Source organism: Dicentrarchus labrax, unplaced genomic scaffold (assembly GCF_905237075.1).
Source record: "Dicentrarchus labrax unplaced genomic scaffold, dlabrax2021, whole genome shotgun sequence".
NCBI lineage: Eukaryota > Metazoa > Chordata > Actinopteri > Moronidae > Dicentrarchus > Dicentrarchus labrax.
The window spans coordinates 10,524,678-10,545,911 of NW_026136705.1; the positions used below are offsets into that span (position 1 = coordinate 10,524,678).

The 21,234-nt window shown below is 39.8% G+C and overlaps 1 protein-coding gene across 2 annotated transcripts in view; it reads left to right on the forward strand.

Moving 5' to 3' along the window:
- The window catches only part of camkk1a (calcium/calmodulin-dependent protein kinase kinase 1, alpha a), a 60,156-nt gene that overhangs the window by 8,546 nt on the left and 30,376 nt on the right, over positions 1–21,234 (forward strand). For both annotated transcript variants that reach the window (XM_051400327.1, XM_051400328.1), the window contains exons 2-3: positions 14,401–14,854; positions 20,477–20,524. In XM_051400327.1, the coding sequence (XP_051256287.1) occupies positions 14,522–14,854; positions 20,477–20,524 (381 nt within the window). In that variant the 5' untranslated portion in view covers positions 14,401–14,521. The remainder of the gene's footprint in view (positions 1–14,400; positions 14,855–20,476; positions 20,525–21,234) is intronic.

Genomic DNA, 21,234 nt, shown 5'->3' on the forward strand with positions numbered 1-21,234 from the left:
GTTTGTGTTTTCAGTGAGTTCTGCCAGCTAAAGAGAAGGAGCTTAAACCGCGGCTAAGATCTCTGCTGACAGTACTCCCCTTTTCAATGTCTCCATATGACATGCTTTACTATTTCTGCTTAGGTCTCCTTGCAACAGGCCGGTAGAAATATCCCTCTGTGTGGATGATGGAATTGCATGAAAGAACAGAGCTGGTAGTCTTTTTGATGAAATCCTGGAGGAGTGAGAGGCAGAATCTGACCCTGGGCCAGCTGACACCGGCGCTCTCCTTTTGAGAAAGAAACCTATTTTAGTGAGCAAACCGTTCCTCTTCTGCAGAATCGACTCGCCTCTCCTGGCTCTTACATCTAAATTTCTCTTTGTAGCTTGCACCAGTGCGGTGAATAAGAGACTCTTCAATGCTGCCGCTAACATTATTGATGGAGGGAGAATGAGGCTCACCACTCAGAGGGCTGAAACTCTTGTGTTTGTCAAGAAGAATCTAGCCCTCGTGCTGTTGGAAGAAAAACATAAGTGGCACATGATGAGGGTTATGAAAAAATAGCAACATTAGTCAGTAATTGCTGTCGGTAAAAGTAAGCTTGTAAAATGGAAGAATTGAATGCCGTGTACTACATTCAGTCATGTGTTACTGTGGAAAATGCTTTATGTCCCTCTTCGGTATCCTGGAGAGGACAAAATAATAGTTCAGTAATAACAGTAGAATGTTCCCGTGTCATGTTTTCGATTGGAGTGATTTTCTGATGTCAAAAACTAGTTAGAGCCCAATGCAATGTTTCTGTTGTTAAAATAAATAAAAATCATCTCTACCTGCTGTAAATTCTCTTTGGTCTTCTGAAATGTTTGTATGAGCTCTTTTAAATTAAGTAGGGCTGCAACTAACAGTTATTTTCATTATCCATTAATTTGCTTATTTCGTAATTATTAGTCTATAAAATATCAAAAGTAAAAATGATCCATCACATAGTCCAAGGTGTTATCTTCAACAGTCTCAAACCCAAAGATATTCAGTTTGCAATTATATGAAACAAATAAAAGCTGAAAATCTTTTGGCAGATGTTTCAGATTATATATATATATACTTTCTTTTTTTTTTTTAAACCTTTTCTTCAAAATATAAAAGGAAGTGGCTAATTAATTGTTTAGAAAATGTTTTTAAATTGGGCACATGAACTATTTAAAGGTAGGGGAAAAAATGAATTTATTCCCTAAATGGACAATGTATCTTGGGAGACACAAACACATTTTAGAGAAACCACTTATGGGTTAAGAAAAATAGGATTTGCCAGTGTCACACAAAGCTGTAAACATGCTCAACTTCATAATAAGAAATATAGATGAGTTTTTAATCAAATGATGTGTAAATAATGTTCCTCTGTGTCTTTTTGGAAGTAACATTTCTACGGTGAGTCACCGAAGGGCTGCTGGGCTAAACATTTGCTGCTGTGATACCAGCAGCCTGCTAAGGGTGAAGCCTCTGAAGTCCTCTGCCACTGACCTTTCCCCAAAACAAAGAACACAGCCCTCAAGTCTGATTTTGTTTCTCACAGGGTTTTTGTTTTTTTCAATTTATTTTTATTTAAACCACCAAAAGCACATTTAGGAACCTGCTCCAACGAGATAAGCTCTCAAAAAAATTACCATTTCGTTTTGATGCTTTTAATGCTGTGAGAGACAGATTAGCCAGAGGAAAGTGCTGTTCATCCTCTTTTGCAGTGATGATTCTCTGAAACACAGTTCAGGAAGAGCTCACACTTAAGCCGGTACAAAACGTAGTGGTGATTACATGTGACTAACACAAGGGTCAAACCAAGTGGCCGAGGAAATTGCTGTATAAAGTCAGATTACTACTGACTGCAGTCTTTGCTTATTCAGAAAAACCGGCCATAAGTATAATTATGTGACTAATTGTGTTCATTAGATCATTATCCACAGTCAGAGGCCACGAATATCGTCTTGTTAGTTATGTTGCCGCTTTAGACACCTGTACTATAATCTGCACCTCCGCACAGTAGGTCACACTCGCTAGACCATAAACACACACAGCTGCATGAAGACAGGCTGAGGGTAAAACACCTGTGGCCATGTGCGGTGTGAGAACTATGCCACTGTAGATCATCCTGATAGTGTGTCCTCTCAGAATATCATGTCTTCCACATGGTAAGCAAAAGGCTGTGGGGCCATGTATGAAATATGCACTCTTGCTAAACAAGCAATGGTGCAAGGATGTGAAAGTCTTGGCTTCTTGCAAACAGGAAATGTCAGAGTGAAAATACTGGAAACACTTTTTTATGTGCCTGCAGCACCTGTGGACACTATGTCTTGGTTGACAGTGGCCGTGTATTTCTTTCAGTTTAGTAGTTTTGATTGCTGTCCAAATGTTTTGCTTTTGCTTTTTTAGTCATTATGGCGCTGTGGATCTATGAATCTATGGATGCGAGCTATTTGATGGATTGCCATGAATTTTTTCTTACCAACATTTATGGTCCCCAGAGGATAAATTATAAGTACTTTGATGATCCCCATTTTCTCTAATGCCAACATGAGGTTGATATTTTTGGGCTTTTAGTGACATTTCTCAGCAAGTATTGGATGGATTACCATAAAATTGGCAACACTCATTTATGTCCCCTTCAAGCGGAATGAATAACTTTGGTGATCCTCTGACGTTAAATACAATGCAATAATCAGGTTAAAATGTAATCGTCTCAAATATATCTCTCCAAACTGAGGACAGGTTTGGCAAGTGTGGTCAACCAGCTGGAGTGATACTGGTTTTCTTCTTTTGGGGCTATCTCTGCAATGAGACAACAACTCATGAACTATTTTATGGAACAGTAAAATAGTTCATGTGTTTGCATGATCTGTTGCAATATTTATTTTTATTTTTTAAAGATTAGAGTTGGTGCATTGTGTCTATGGATACGCTGTCACACAGTGGGGTCACTACTGCAAATATTGTCAGGCATTGGATTTAAACAGTAAGCCTGAAGGCTTCCTTTAATAAAACCCCCCAAAAAAGGCTATTTTCATCCTCTCGTAGAAATGGAGTTCAGACTTGACTTTTTAATAAAAGCAATGCTGTCCTCATCCGGAGGACTGCTGCTTTAAACTGTTTGCCTGGATAAACTTGGAATTGATGTAAAGTTGTCCTACATGTTGTGAAAAAGAACAGTGAGGTAATTTATTACTGATCCTGTTGCTGTGTAATTTACGCCGTGCCGACAGCTATTCTCTCAGTTTGGAGATCGCATGCATCGTTTCAGCTTCCATGTGAGGACTGCAGGTATTTAATAAATTCAAATGAAAGAATACAAGAACAGCTGTGGGCAACCAACGGCATCAGCACTGACGTTTCTGCAAGACCATCACCTATATCTTTCATAAAGGAGTGGCTTTGTGGCTTCCTCTCTGTGGCATGAGATCAGTTTGGGTGGTCTGAGAGTGTGAGACAGAGCTTGAGTTGTAAACTAGGCTAATGACATTCCCATCAGTCCGAGTGTTTGGTGCTGGGTAGCAAATATTAGCATGCTAACGTGCTAAACTGAGATGGTGAGCACGGTAAATAGCTGCTTATGTTCAGCATGTTAGTATTGATGTTGTAACTGTGGACTCTTAGTCTTGATATTTAATTGTGGGTTTCAAATATATTTTTATTTCCTTCAACGGACAAACTGATCCATAAATCGATCTTTTGTACAGATTGATTGAAAACATCTCCCATTTGTGCTTAAGAATTCAGGCTCAGCACTTGCTTATAAAGTACAAATTCATTATTGTCGTGTCTGTAATAAAAAGTGAACCTGTTTTCTGGCGACAGCTCGCCACAGCTGAATTAGTCAGTTATAGGAGAGTAAGCTGCAGCCAGCTCCAGCCTCGATGCATCAGGACTGACCTGGCAAGCTGTCTGCCACATGACCACAGGTTTCTAACAGCGACGAGATGGGATAGAAATCACTGGGATATTCTGCCTCTCAGAGAGATTTAGAGGGCACTGAGTATCACTCCCAATGGAAAAGATGGATGGCTTCTCATTTTCAGCAGCAACAGATTAATCCTCTGCAGGTTCACTTCATCACAAGTTTCCAGCATCACAGTATTGAAAGCTTTGAATGCCTTTTTGATGGTTGATGGAAGATGGGCTGCCCAGTGTTTCTCTTCTATATTAACGCTTTCAGCTTCTTTTTGACTCTGCCCAGCGATGCTAACTCCTTCTAAAAATAGATGAACAACTAGTTGCAGGTCCAGCTACCGGACAGCCTGAGCAGGGTCATAAGGACAGAGGGTGGAGCCACCTGAAAATACAGAGAGAGATCCACAACACAAATCTGCAGTTGGGTTTTCATCCATCTGTTGTCTGGAAAGGACCGGCAGATTCTGGGCCACTTTGTCTTTGTTAGAGAGACCCTGTCAGGCGACATTTCTAGGATTCCAGGAAGGTCAGCAATGCTGGAGGCTGTAGACTCATTGTCAGTGTGAGTAGAGGAGAAATAATTGGCTCATCCAACTTGCCAGTTTGCACTCTTATATCCTGTGTAATCCTGGGCTTATTATTGCCTCAGGCAGCCAACCTCAGACAGGGTGGCCCTGGATTTGGTTGGGATTGTCCCAGTCAGATTGATCGCTGCTCATGGACCCTGTATCCAGTGTCTAGCCTCTGTTTTCTCCATCACATCACATCGATTGGTTATACAAGAATATGTTTAACAGGTTCATGGATACGGCTAGTTGAGTCTCGTACAGTTGCCTTTTAATCCTGTGGATTGAATTAAAGCGTTCCAGGGATTAGTCTGTGACAGGTGAACACAGGACATTTTTTTTTCTCCTGGAAAGTACTGCAATTAAGGTGTTTGCTCCTGTTTGTTTAAAGCTAGTTTTTGTGGAGGTGGTTATGTTGACAGATATGAACTTCCTGTACTGTCAGTTTGTCATCCGCAGTATAAAGAATAGAGTCTTTGTGTGAGCCGGGTCCTGGGCTATATTTGCTTTGGGTATTTAGAACAGTGATTCAACAGTGGTTGTTGATTTCACATATTCCCTTTGTGTTCTTGAGTACACACTGATGTTTTCACATAATGCACCAAATACATTACATGGAAATAATACAATGGAAATAATCTGGGGGTTAAGAGGTGCCTGTAGACACTGAGACTAGCAGCTTGACGCTACATTTGCAGCTTCTAGCATAACCCATCCAAATCATCCAACTGAACTGTTGGTGGTCGATTGTACGTAAGATATATGCCAGGTTTTGTCCATCATGAGTCTGATAATGTTACAGGAGCACATGGTTTAGGTTAAAATAGCCACTTGGTAACAGTTATGGACCAGACGCACTCAAGGTTAAAGGAAACCGACATGGACAGAAGGCAAACAGCTTATTATAAAACAGTATAATAAACATCAGACTGTTTCCTCCTTTTATGAAGATGGACAAGAGTCAGAATTATGCGAGGTTATTTGGTGTTTTCACTTCTTGTTGTTGTAATATCTTGTCACTCTGTTCTGTGTTTATGCACCCTGCAATAAAAGCTTTAAAAAAATCTATAATAAGAATAAATAATAATACCAGATATTAAAATGATTACTAGAGTACAACTAACACACTCAAACTTTTCATTAAAAGATAGATGTATGCACACCAAAACAAAATGTATTCCAGTTAGAACATTTGACTTATTTCCAGTTCTGTTGTTGATTATTGAAATGAACCTCACCAAAGACGTCATCATTTTAGGTCTCAGAAGACACTTTAGGGATGATGTGTTTTTTTTCGCGAGTGGATCACTGTTGCGCTCTGGGTGCTGTAGTCTGCGCTCTGGGTGCTGTAGTCTGCTCTCTGCAGTGATGCAGTGAGTATAACTGACTGATGAGGCATTTTAGATACTGATGTCGGTCTGCATCTGTTGTTGCCTCGAAGAAGAAGTTGTCTTTGACATTTGTTTCTTTTGATCACAGCTGATGTCTGATTAATATGCTCTCTCACTGTTTCCAGGGGCCCTTAAGATGCTGTACACTCCTCTCCATATGAATGAGGCTCACTCAGTCAAAGATGATGAGGCATAATCACTGCCAACTGTTTCCCCAGGAGGAACATGGGGAAACGCTAAAGTGTTGCGCGTGTCTGTGTGTATGTGTATAGGGGATGAAATGTCTCTGTTAATCCCTTTTCAAAAAACAAAATCAAGTGTGTGTCTGTTGGGGGGGGGGTTTGAGTGGGCAGGTGCGTGTATGCATGCACACAAAAGCCATGCAAATCCAAGCTCGCTCTATCATCCATCAGGAACAGCCAGTTGACGTTCCTGCTGGGCTTTCCACCCTTCCCTCTCCTGCGTTTTGTTTTCCCGGCAGTTAATGTGACCTATCCTTCGTTTGAGTTAGATGAAATGTGACAGGAGAAGGCGACGGGAGAGGAGACAGGATCAACCTGTGGGCCCGGGGACAGTGGAGCAGCAGGGAGGAAAATCTTCTGATTTGATATTAGGAAGACTATTGGTTTGAGCTGAGTGTGGCTTTTTATTAAGAGCCTGGCAGAATGGTAGTCTGTAGTCTGTAAAACCTTACAGTATAATTGTGTCTTCTTTATTGAAGATACACTAAAAGAGGCTCACCGTCTAAAAGAATTTTATTAGTAGAGATTTTTATTATTGCTTGACCCCATAAACGCTGTTTCTGCCTGGCCAAGACTGTGAATACGGAATGGGGAGCACTAAATCCTTGTTATTTTGCAACTGACTTGACATTAAAATGTTCACAAATGAGAGATATTGCGTATGGGCAGGTTTGTGACATTTATATTATCTGTACTCACACTCTGGTCAAGCTGTGACACTGAATGTGTTTAAATGATCTATTTAGCCGATTTCACAGTACAATTTAGGTTAATTTAACAGTGCCCTTTAATTAGACACAATTGTTTGTGACATTTGTCCTTTTAATGAGCTTTGAATGTTTTTTCTTCTTAATGCTGTGAACAGTGGGGATAAAGCTGTGTATCGCCACTGCACTGCAGTATTGTGTAATGGTCCTCCTGACCCTCAAATCAACTTTTGATCAGCACAAAGATGCAAATGGCACCCAGCAGAGTGCCAAGCAACAGAATCCATCCAATGGTCTAATATATGCACACTGCCTCAGCAGGACCAGCTCTTTAAATGTTTGTAATTTGTCTTTAAGGCGCAGGAGGGATCAAGGTTAAAAGATTCTGCTCATACTTTCAACTGTGAGATAAGACATTTCTTTTGATCAGCTGACATTTACTTGGTGTGGTTAGTTTACCTTGCTGTGTGTGTGTGTGTGTGTGTGTGTTGTGCAGTTCAGCAGTAGTACTCTGTTCCACATGCATTACACAGACAAATCCAATCACACACAGCTTGATAATTCAGAGGAAAGACACTGAAGTGCACCCAATATAAATAAAGCAAAAAGAATGCAACAGTCAATTAATAAGTAATAATTTTACTCTCTAATCTAAACAAACAACTTATATTAACCCACACCACTCAATTTCCCTAAACCTAACTAAACTTTAACCATACTGTTGTTATATTATAAAACCTTTTCTTATTATTTATACAGTTTTGGAAGGCACAGACAAATTATGTTGCCCTGTCGATAGGAGCATCAGATCAGAAAACACTTCTGTTAGTGGTTTTAGAGAGAATGAACAAATTATAGTGTTGTTTAAATTCTCAATTAATCAATTAATTGTTTGGTCTCTGAACCATCAGTACATAGTGAAAAATATCCATCATAATGGATGACCAGAAATGTCATTTTCTTGCTGCAAAACAAAGCAGCAAACCCATTCAGAAGCTGGAACGATCAAAACATTTGGCACTTTTGTGCAAAAACGGACCTAAATGATTAATCGATTATCAAAGTAGGTGATAACTAATCGTCTTAGCTCTAACTGAGAATGTGTACAACCAATGCAGCCATCCTTCTTTCTTGTTACACAAGACATGGTGTGGAAGAGTAACAATGTAAGTATCTTTTTAAGTTTATTAATCCTGAAGAGCTTGCACACATTACATAAAAGATCACAGTCGACTAAATCGTCCTCGTGGCTGTTTGTCTCCACGCTGGTCTCCGGAGGTTACATGGTTGGAGACTCCCCCGCACTGCTGAAGGAGTTTTGTACATAAATAAAACACAATATCAAGATGATTACACTGTGATACTCCCCATAGTGCATTGTGGTTCAGGTGTTGTTCCATGTCCCATCCCTGCTATGGTTATTATTCTTACTGAGCAAACTTTGTCGTCATGTGGCCGCAGTATGTTGTCTGTCACTATGTGCTCTGTTCCACATCAGTTCACAGTTTGTCAATGGCATCATATGAGCACACGCCTCTGAACACTGAACATCACAGCAAACCTGACTCACATTACACCTTATATTGTGTTTTTCATGTGTTATGCAAATGCCAAAAAAGTCTGCTTTGGTTTAACATCATTGTGATACAGATTGGCTTCCAGTCATACCTTTGTAATCAGTGAATAATCAAAGTTGATTGACTTTGGTCCTGTTGAGCTACCTCACTTCAGCTGTTCAAAAATAAAGATGAAGAATAGGAAATTCATTGCTGCCACCAAACGCACTCTTTCAACGTACATCCTTGCCCTCTGCCCTCAACGATTGTCTGAACACTGCAGTTATGTGGATAAAGACTATTTTTCAGAAAACATGAATCAGTGCAGGTCTGCAAGGTCATACGCTTCTTATAGCTGCATCAGGAGGCTTTCAGCTCTATATGCTGTAAATACTGTGCCTGCTCGCTGCACTTGAAACGAACAACCGCTTGATGAATGATTTTCTTTGGGTGCATTAGTAAGGTTTTGTTCAGGTTCCTCTGCCTTTCTTGCCTGCAAATAAAGGATTTCATTTTGATTTTGGACTTGGATGTCTCTGTTTGCTGTCTACGCACAGCAAAATGATGACAGGGACAAATAGAAGCCAGGTTAAGGGTGAAAGTGGTTCGCTAATGGAGCCAAATGGATTCATTTGTTCGCCCTCTTCAGCCCACTCTCTCCTCCTACTGTAATTGGCTTCACTGAAGCTTCTCTTCATCCCAACTAGTTTAAAGATGGCAGCTACTGAAAAGACTTCAAATTGTACTCAAGGTTCTCTCTGGTTTAAACTCTCAATTTTCTTTTCCTCTCTTTGTTTATGTAATCAAAGAAAAATGTTGCATAATTATATGAGATTGAAATATTGAAACTGCCACTGCAGCAGCGCATTTTGTTGAGAGAAAGCATCAATCTTCTTAATTGCTTATTACAGCAGAATACAAAGCACATCCAAATAAGCTTTATGTCATCTTGGTACGCTGTCCATTGCAGTTTTTTATTTTACATAAACGCAGAATTAAACTTCTAACGCATGTATAATAGTAATTTCAAAACCTGAAATAGCGCTCCCTCCAGGAGGTTGTGATCACAACAATTAATGCAAGTTCAAATAATCCCCATGAATTCTGCGCGACCATGCAATTTTGTACAATCAACTTTTCTGCAATTTTGCAAGTTTCACCAATCACAGCACTCCCCCTTGCAAAACACTGAGCCATATGTCACTACTCACGTCCTTGTTTTGGTTGTGAAGATGCAGATATGTGCAATGAGTGTCTCACATTTACCAACATTAATTACTGCCAGAGGCCGTTCAAGGCAATTCCCTGATGTTCTGCAAGAAAGCTGGGGCAAACTGTTTTGCACTGTGTGCAACATGAAGTCATCGATTGACTGATCGATCTACAAAACACACCCGGAGAGTGGCTGAAATGTGTGGTGAACAGAAAAAACAAATCACAATGCCTGAGGCAGTTGCATCCAGGACGTGGTTGCACCAGCTACCAGCTTAGTTTGGTTGGTTGTAGCAACAATCTAAGATATTGTTCCATCACCTTGTTTACCTTACGCCTTAGCTTTCTGACTGGCATGAGCCACTTGTCTTCGTAGCACATCGTAGTAAGCTAGATCGATAACGAAATATCATATCAGTAAATTACGTCTATTCAATTAATGTGTTACAAAATGGCTGCATTAATGAAAACATGTAGTGTGGCAGAGAAACACCATCAGTGAGTATAAATCTGTGAAATTGTATGATTTATACTACCTTAGGGGCATGTGTAGATATTAAGTTGTCTTAACTTGTCGCTGTGGTTCAACCACTTTTATTTTAGTAATACATCACAACTTAGTAATAATTTACATTATAACCAGGCTATGGTTGAGCTTAAACCCAGAGGGTGCAACAGGCTGCAAATCTATTGCAAGTGATGAAAGAATTAAGGTGAGTTACATTAAATATGCCTGGTTTTGTGGTAATGTATAAATCATAAAGTGATAGAGGCTTGCCTTTGGTAAGGTTACTCAAAACATCAGCAGTACAGTTTTATTCTCACTGGAAGAAGTTGCCTTTAATTTTTAATTATTTGCTGCAACAATCCCAAAAAAAGCCAGTGAAATCCTGGCGGGACTGAAATAGGGGGTTTTATTGAAGTAATATTGTGGCATTAGGCATTTTGACGGATTGCCAATTCAACACCTACTGTCAGCATATTTTGCTTAATTTCTTTCATCGTTTCAAATAATACAGCAAGGTTTTCTTGGATCTGACAGCAATATAATGCAGCACAGGTGCTTCTGATGCACTGGTGGGTTAACCAGTGTCCACTAGAAGGGAGAATGAATTCCAGAAAAAGTCATGACACACTGCTTTGTCAATGTACAGAATTCTTTATTACAGTGGCTTCATGATTAAAAACAAGGACAAAGTCTATAGTCTATAAAGTCATAAAGAAAATTGGTATGAATGGACGGTATTTCACAACTAACTGTAAAGAAAAACATGTAATAAAGACATGAACACAAATATCAATCATCTTGAAACCACTCACTGTAAATAGTAAATGGTGAAGAAAAAACAAATGAGAAAAATAAAGAGAGAGAAGAAAAGCAAAGAAAACGAGGGGATAGCAGTGGAGATACACAGTGGCATTCTCCTTACAGATTGTCACCAGTCCTTACAGAGCAAGGCATGACTTCACTGACCATGGCTTTAAAAGAATGTTCCACTGATTTAGCAGTTCAATTTCAATTGTTGAGGTGGCCGATTTTCCTGGCGGTGGAAATCGAGGTTGAGATGCAATCACCATTACTCCTCTTCCTCAGCTCCAAAAATATATACAGTTAAGAAGAAAGACTGTATCTTTAAGGAAATGTAACAAAATGTTCAATGACTTCAAATATTTTTTGGCAGCTATTATAGGAAGACGTTTACAGTTATACCTTGTACACACCTTAGCTTACTCTAACAGTGTCAGTCACAATATGTCACAGCTAACATAGAGAGGGCAAAAAGTGCCTAATTCTATCTCAAACCTTCGTACGACAAGACGGATGGCTGCAGTGGAAAATAATAAGATGGATATGAAAGACAATATTGAACCTAATGAAAAATCGTCCTCCATAATGAAAATGTGTGGATACCTGCTTCTGTAAACAAATAAAAGTCAGTGCAGCTGAATAACCATACCATTGCTGCTCCTCCGCCTCCCACTTCTGCCAGGATATTGCTCACACATGCAGCAGGATGAATGGTGCAGTGGAGAGCAACCCGTTTCAGGAGACAGATAATCACTAGTTGTGATAAGAATTATCAAAATATGACAGTTCCTATTTGTTTTTGCTCAAATGATTCAGGAATCAAACAATACGTTCCCCATTCGCTCCTGACAGTTAAAAGGTTTTTTTCCTGCACTCACAATTTACATAGATTGAATAACATTCATCTAAAATATACAAATGGAAGGCAAATGATTATGGTGTGTGTGTGTGTGTGTGTGTGTCCCGGGTAACCAGTGACATGACAAGCCTTTATACTTTTATGAATAGTGAATTCATGGGTATTTTTTGTAATCAAACAGTTATGACTACCGTTTTGCCATCAGAGCACCAGCATGTAAGGTTATTGTAGTTATATTACAGGTGACATGCTCCTTTTAATGGCTGCAAATTACCTCTGTTCCTCATGTCATTGTTTATATCTGATTGGCTTTTGTATTGCATTATATGTAGCAGCCCAATATAAACCCATTATCCAAAATATTTCTGCTATTACCACTTAACTAATCATGTTCCCCTTAGGATGAATTGTAATAACTTTTTGGTAATCCCTTAAATGTTCTTTTAGTTCCATCATGAGGTTTTAATGTTTCTTTAACTATGGTTTATAACCAGATACCTGCAGAACTAATGACATTCCCATAAGCTTCAGCTTTTCAAGAGACAGTGCTACACCTGTCTATCAACTAATATTATACGTGTATAATATATATGTGTAGTAATGTTCTTACTAATTTGCTTTGTCAATTACGTTTTGGCTACATTCTTTTGGAGCCATAGGGAGGTGGTTGTGGTTCCTATTATCCTTATTAAATCATTCTTTAGTTATGAGTGTGTATTGTACAGCAATTATCTGGAAATGAAATGAAATGTGTTGTCAGTGAGCGTTTTGCAGATATGTTCACTAGGAACATTTTGCATCTCAGCAAACACATTAATTAAAAACATTTCCTCTTTATGTTGATTGAAAAACATAACAGTATTACGTTGCTCTCAAAACATTTTTGCTGTTGCAGATTAGTAGAGCGCAATTTTTAGCATTTAGCATGTTAATTGATTGAGGTATTACGTTTTGCATGTTCACCATCTTTGTTCAGTGTGTTAGCCTGCTAACATTTGCTAATTGGCACTAAACACAAGTTTTGTCATCATGATTGCACTAGGTGAAAGTTAAGGGGTCAACAAGGGATCATTTCCCTGAGGGGAACATGAATGTCTATAAAAAAAATGTCATGGCAATCCATTCAGCAGTTGTTGAGACAGGTCAATGGATCACCGATATCATTAGAATTCATCCTCTACGTGACAAATGTCTGTAAAAAACTTGGCAATCCATCCAATAATTAGACCAAAGTGGTGGACTGACGGATCAGCAGATTGATATTTCCTTGACTACATGGCAAAAATGTGATAGACTGCAGTTGGTTTTGAGCCATGGCTGTGCAAATGCATGAATGAGTGTGACCCACCTGGACAAAGTGGAACACCATGTTATTTTTGAATATGAAGTTCTACCTTCTTGACACACTTCAGGAATAGCATGGCCCATTTACTGACCACCTCTTGTCTAATACGCCCAGCAATTACTTTGTATTTGGCTCCATTGTCTGTGTCTTTTCATGTCACATATGCAGACCAGAGTTGCTCCTATGGGAAGAAACCACCTCACTTATTCCTCTTGATTCCTGCTGTTACATAGATGGATACAGTTTGAGGATTAGGGATTTAAGTGCCCCTTTACTTGGATGGCTGGGCACAGGCTCACTTTGTTTATCCGTGTTCTTCCATCTGCAGAACAAAACCTGAACCAGATGTACAAGAGAGCTTTGATATTCCCTGTCTGTGGCAATATGCCAGTTGCTTGATTCTCATTAAAGATGAAAGGGGAAAAGCACAATAAACAAATCCCACTAAATGTCTGGGTATATACACACATACTGTACACACAATACCTTTAGTCTTTTTTATGCGTGCATTTCTTTGTGTGTCAGTCCACCCACGAGCATTTGATGGGGATACAGGGAGCCATGACCAAAGGCATCGAGCATAATTAGCTTTGCAGTATTTGTGTTGGTTTTTATCAGGGGGACATTTAATTCAATTTACGAGCGCATGTCTACTGTAGGTAACTTGACCCACCAAACCACCCACACAGTGAGATGACATTTTCCTTTTTATCTGACTGTTTGATGAAACTTCATTCTCATGGGTGCTCTTGCTGGAGGATGTGGCCAGTCAAAGCTCAGCCAAAGGTTTTAATTCACATGTAATAAAAACATTTTTGCATTTATTTGGTTTGGTAATATGGACGAAATCTACTTTTTCGATATCCTTTACCATTTGTTATTATAAAGTGATAGTATTTAGTTGGTGATGAGCAGCTTTTACACACAAAATGATTCTGAAAAAAACAAACTGCTTTTAATGTGGATATGATGATGAAGAATATGAGGGAAATGTTATTGAGCTAAAACAATTAAATAAGCTCAGAAAACTGTAACACAGCCTTAAATGCCATAAAAAGGCAACATTGAAGTGTCATAATATATATTGTACTATTTCATTTTGTGTTATCCCAAACAAAAGAACACTAATCCACAAAATTATATATTTTGAACTATGTTCTGGAAAGACCAGAAATTGTTTGCCCTACTAGCAGTTCAGCTCGAGGGCTAGCAATGTCGGCCATTGCAACACTTAGGTCCACTATTGAATGGATTACCACCAAATTTTGTACATTCATTCCCTCTCTTTCTGTCTCTCTAGCTCTGCTGAGACCCTGAGCGTCGCAACCACAGGCTGGCCCAGTTCACGTTGATGCTGGTGGGCACGCCCCAGTACTCTCCCCGCCACCTGCTCCTGAGCCGCTCCCACCTTCCCACCTGCCATGGCTATGAGCAATGACCCGGGCTGTGAGAGGCTGGACCCCGACTCTGACAAACAGACCAGCAGTCTCACAGACACCATGGCTGCCATGACAACTAAAGATTTAGACAGCTCAACTGCCAACGGCGTGAAGAATGGCGGGGCTCAGAGGGACGGGGCTCAGGCCAAGAGGACTCATCCGCCGAGGCCTCATCTGACTGGGAGGAAGTTGTCGCTGCAGGAGAGAGGAACCTACCTGTCATCAGGCTCTGGAGGAGGCTACACGCACATCTCTCCTCGTGTGGCTCGCAGGCCCACTGTGGAGTCTAAACGTGTATCCATATCAGACGCTCAGGTGAGGAAGTAACTGGTGCTTATACTACTTATAATTAATAATCATTGAATTAATGAATAATCATTGAATTAATGAATAATCATTGAATTAATGAATAATCATTGAATTAATGAAAAGGAAAAACGGCAGAGGGAATGTTTTGCATTGACAGCAGCAGCAGTCTCATTACACTGAGATAAATAAAAGATATCAAAGCCGACATATGGCCACATAGTTTAAAATTGAGACATGTCAGGGAAGTAGAGTGTAGAAAAACCTTGAATGTTTCACCCAAAACACCTTCGAAAATGTAATTTATCCGCAGTCCTCTTGTTTGGACATTTGGTGATATGAATTTCTGCAGTTGGGTGTGACAGGTGGTACCATAGCAGGGAGTGAAACACAAACAGAGAGAAAGCAGCTCCATTGGGATCATGAGAGCAGTTGTCATAACTAGAAACTAGCACAGTATAGCTCAATATGTCTGCATTATCACATCTCACATTATAAAGAAAGAGGAGCAGAAGGCCAGTGGACAACATGGCAGGGAGAAGGAAGCGTGAGAAGGTGGGTGCACTAGTCTCCCATCAGCACCCATCGTGGAAACATTCCTCTGTCTATTAGCTGATTTATGTTAAAGGTGGGCTATATGATTCTAATACAATACATGTAATTCAGTGTATATCTCCTCACGGCTCGCTAGCTTATTGTAAGTTACTTGCAGTGTCGTCTTTCACTCTATATTGTAGTATTTGTCATGGTATTGGATTTCTCCAGAGTCGCGTACCCCACCCTTAATGCATCATCGCAGACTGTATTATACTCCTTGCTCTGCACTGTGAGCTGATGTGTGTCATCATATTGTGTTCTGATGTTGGCTTTGATAAGAGCACTTTTGACTGTTTCATCAGACAGACATGAAATGCATTATGGCCAGTACTGTTGGATACACCATGAAAGAAGGTAGCAGTGGGGGTGGAAGCAGCTAATAATTTGCCATGCTTATCATGTGGAGCATTTCTACTTGTCTGTTTGTATAACCAATGAGAAATTTGATACCACTACTACCAATACTTTCGCTATTGTATTTTAAACTCTGAGGTTTAGATGTAGGCTGTTCACAGCCACCTCACATCCTCATGCTCGGTAAAGGCATCCCCCTGCTGCCTCACCTTGCTTTCAAGGGTTTCAGGGAGTGATGGACACACCAGACACAATTAATGTGATACATTTTGGTAGTCAGCATACTTTTTTTTTTTCTTTTTCTTTTTGTAAACACATTTTATTGTTTTTAAGAACAGAGCAGCATACATTTTAACAGCTACAATCAGTTACTAAGAAATAGTCCCACACATAGTCCTGCATCCTCCTGTAAAGCAAAGCAGTAGTAATAAAGTATCATCTTTACATTTTGGGTATTTGCACCCACCTGATTAGGTGTTAATCAGCAAGCTTTAGAGATGCTGGTAGATGCTGGGATTGTGTCACTTTTGGACCATGCCAGGCTGTATTTTGTGCTAAGCTAAGCTAACTGGTTGCCGGTGGTAGCTTTACATTTAGCATATAGACACTGGATAGGTATTGATCTACTAACTCTCAAGAGTGAATAAGCATATTCGTCAAAATGTTGAACCATTACTTAAAAACTGTACATGTGGAGACAGTTGTCGATTGCTTATCAATAACGATGAGTTTCATTATTTCTATTACATTGAAAAGATGCAGCTGAAAATATGGAGCACCTGTTTGTCCTAACCCATGAAAACTAAACGTATCATGTGGCTATGGTGACTCCCAAATCTCCATTTTACTCTGAGTTTTTCCAATTCAGAGTCAACATTAAACATTCATGACATCTGCCAGGATGTGGAACCCCTCTGAATGTAACAGACTGCTGCCACAGACTCGCAGTCCTGTCATTGTGTCCTTTCCTATCTGAAAATGGAGTTGCAGCTCTCGCACTGAACCATAAAAAGGACTCATGTTGCTATTTCCCTGCTCTCACTGGAGCTACAGAATGACACAGCAGAGAGAAAGAGAGAGAAACATTTCTTGCTTACACAAACATCCGTTATGACTGACATTCTGAGTTTCTTCACTGATACAGTGCTTACTGCAATGGGGAAATGTATAAGAATGACTTGCATAATGCATGTTTTCATAGTTGGTTTCAGTGTCTGTTATCTCCCTACCCTTATTATAGAAAAAAATAAAAAATTGGGAAGTCCCATACAAAGTCACATGAGTGTGTGTATAGCTTATATAATGGTCTAACTAAAGAACAGAAGCTTCTTATTCTTTTTGTTTTCTTTGTGTGTTGCAGGAAACTCTTCTTTGGTCCTCTTTTCTGACTTTCTCATCACATCTGTTTTTGCCTTTGACTCTATTTTGTACACATAATGTGTATAATTTTCTCTTCCTTTGGGAAGTAGGAGGATTTTTAGAACACATTCACTTTTCTGTTTTGTGGGTTAAAAGGATTAGGTAGAAACCTTCCCAGAAACATTTGCCTTCCTACTTGGGAGCATAATGATTTGTGTCAAAACAGGATATCAAGTCAAGTTTATTTATATAGCCATTAATCACAGGGGTGTGCACCCACATTATGGGATAATAAAAGACAATGAGGAACAAAAAAAATTTGAACAAGGAAAATATTCTATTATCCTTTTTTAAAGGATGGGTACACATTCTTCAAGTATTTCTTAAAACAAATACTGAAAGAATTGTTAGTTGCTGTAATTGTTCATCCTCTCTATACCAGCCTCAAACCTTTCCGTTTCAATTGAAATAACAGGACAAAATCCACAGTCCTGTGAGTGAGAAAATTAGTTCCAAATCTAAAATAAGGCTTCAGCAGTCTTTTTATTACCAAATTTCATACTCCCCCACCCACTCAGCAAGGAAACACCGTCTTTGGAAGCACAAACTTTTGGTACTTTTGGTAAAGACTGAAAGTTTGGGAGATATCTACTTAATTTGTTGAACTCAGACTGCTGATTCCTCATATTGGCTTTGGCTAAACTTTAAAGTACATATTTGCACAGAAATAAGACTGCGGATATAGTCCCCCATCACTTTACATCATTGGTTCTTTTTCTGGCATGCCTGAAAAGGTTCACACCCCAATTTTTAGCAATCATTAAATCATTAGGAGAACCAAGCTAATAAAAAAGGATCCAAGTTGAATTTTAGTGTGATAAAGGTCAGCACAAAAACATCAGCAAACTCTTGTTTTTTTGCCTACATATGTCATATTCATTCAACTTTGTCCCGCTCCATATTTTTCCCCTATCATCCACCCCTCACCGGTAGTGGCTTTTGATTTGATTTATGGCCACACTTGCAACGTCTAACATCTTTGCTCTGACACTAAAATAGATTCAGATGAAAGAGACGGATAAACCAATGTGTTAACTGTGTAAACTGTGAGTGTTTTGCATTTATGAGTTTCTTTTGGAAATGTCTTGTGAAAAGTTCATACAGTCTTATACATTGTATCTATTATGTTTGGCTAACTGTTTATTAAAAGTTTTTCCTTGCCGCCATCACCAAGTGCTTGCTCATGGTGGGAACTGTTTGGTAAATAATTTTATCAAGTGTACGGTCTAGACCTGCCCCATTTGAAAAGTGTCCTGAGATAACTTTTGTTATGAATTGGCGCTATACAAATAAAATGGAATTGAATTAAAATTAGCAGCATAAGAAATTTAATAATTATTAACTTTGGCAGCCCGTTGAGCAAAAATGAATGTTAAATGATGTGCTTATCTAGATAATTATCCAGTGCTGTTGATACTGGACACACATACAGAACTGAATCTGTGTGTGTTCATTTAATATCAAAAAGATCCTCTTTCCTGTTTTAGTTGATCCTCCTCCCTTGTACCATAAGTCCATTCTGCACCTTTCTTCAATTTTTCCATACAACAACAAAATAAACATCTTCTGCAGTGGCCTCATTTTGTGACAGCCCTTACACCCTTCTATTAAAATTCATTTTTGAAATGACAGTTTGAGGAAATTACTTTACACTCGCAGGCTTTAAATACTTTCTAACACAAGTTCCCCTTTTTATTACATACTTCCTGAGGCAGGCATTAGTCATCAAAAGAATGAAATGAGTGGTCATTGATTTTAAATGGAACAGTGGCAGTGATCTATTTGTTATGCACTGATATTGATCAGTTGTTGAGTAATGGATGGAGAGACGTGGAGGGTTTGGTACAGATCAGACACAATAGAGGACAAAATGAGATGTGAAGGGAAGCTGGGTGAGGAGAGATGGGTCTGTTACATACTGAAAGAAGATGGCAGGACTGTGCTGTTAATGTAAAGTCGCAGTCTAACGTGACAGTATGACCGAAAGAGCCCTCTAGAGATTTACTGTGGCCCAGTGGAGCATTTGAGTTCGCTTCATGCGTGCATGTGCATGTATGGCAGATGTATTTAAGGCTTTCTGCAGGGCCCTCCTTTATCCATTAGTCCTGACAGAGTATTAACTGCAGTGCAGCGCCCACTGAGCATGTGCCGACAAACTGTGCAAACCCAGTGGAAGTCCTCTCAGACAATCCCTCCCGCTGCTCGTTTCTTTGGATTCTCCTCATTTGCCTTTCCCTTTATCCTCCACCGCCCTATTTTCTTCTCTTTATCTCTCTTCCACCAATCAAAGCAATCCTTTTTTCCAAGTCCCACTGCTTGCTTCACCTACAAAAGCCCCCCATCTTCTATTCTATCTCTCACCCTTTGTCATAATCCCTGCCCACAGTACTTCACACCATCATACCCTACAGTTCATAACCCTCCAATGCACAATCCTCACATCTTTTGCAGCACTAACAGCAATGTTCAGTACGAGCTACATAACCAGCATATTATGTAACCCACTATACAATGTCGTATTTTACTAAAATACCTTGCCTGGTGGCAAGAAGTCCTGCCCTCCAACATGAGTTGGTGCAGTACTTTCTGTTGTGTTCCATCTGTGTTCTCCTACCTCCTCTCATCCTGTAAACACGTTCCAGTATCAAGCCTCAGGCACTGGTCTGGCTCACACACACACACACACACACACACACACACACACACACACACACACACACACACACACACACGCTAAGCCATCGCCCCCCCTACTGTAATGAGAGAACTGCTTTCAATCCATTTTCTCCATCTCCTTCTTTTTCACACTTACATCATGGCTCACTTTCTGCTCACCGACTTTGCTCTCTGTGCACCCCCCACAGCCCACCCCCGTGAAATACTCCCCACCATCAAACTCTCCCCTCCCCTCCTCTCCCCCCATCTCTCTGTCCTGCTGTGGTCTGCTCTCCTCTGCAGTGCCCCTGGCTGACTCTGTGCTGTAGCAGTGGTTGCTATGGAACTGCAAATCAGCCATTTAAACAGTAGCACTCTAATGGATTTGCAGACAGTAAACAGAAACTACAGACTGCATCGTTACCTACATCTCAGAAATAAATGACTTTCAACACATATACACACAGAGCGGGAACAGTTTGTTCCGGTACCAAAGACAGCCCTGATTCTCTTTGCTTGAAAATGATGAGAAGCATTCTCTCTGGTGGTCATTTATGTTGGTGATGTAGTTCCTCATGTCTCTACCTTTTCTCTCCCCCCTCACAGGACTGTATCCAGTTAAACCAGTATAAGCTGAAGAGCGAGATTGGGAAGGTGAGTTTGTCGGCTTTCTGCTGCTTTCCTCTCTTTAACAGCGAGTGATTTTTGGGAAAATAGCAGCAGCTCAGGGAAGATCGACCCTTTGCTCGATCTATCTGTAAAGTGAGAAAATGAACACCAAAATCATTCACAGCATGTGCACACCAACAGTCACGAGCTGTCTTTATTATATGGGTTGCAGATATATATTTGCAAGTAAAATATTATGATATGATGTAGACGGGAAGGTTTGTTTTTGGAACTACTCAGCTGAACACCACCTGTCCATCCTCTGTACAGTTAGCTTTAGCTTTACACACTTGACTTCTTGTTAGTTCGAAACAGCCCACTAATCTTATTTCATATTTCATGCTACAATTTTCTACATTGTTGGCTAGATTGACCTTTTGTAGGACAGCTCGAAGTCTGCTATACTATATAAATAAGCAAATATCCTGCTATCAAGCACGAGAGTCTTGTTAGCCATGCTAGCAGTGCTGTGAGCTAATGTCAGCATGCTCACAATGCTAAGATGTTGATTGTTTTTGCAGTCTATAATTCCATTATCTTATTTTAGCATGTTAGCATCGCGACATTTGCTAATTAGCACTAAACACAAAGTACAGCTGAAGGGGATGTCAAGCTCACGGTGGATCTGGTTAAGATGAAAACTCAGAGGATCACCAGAGTCATTATTTGTGGACTCCAATATTTCAGTCTGGATA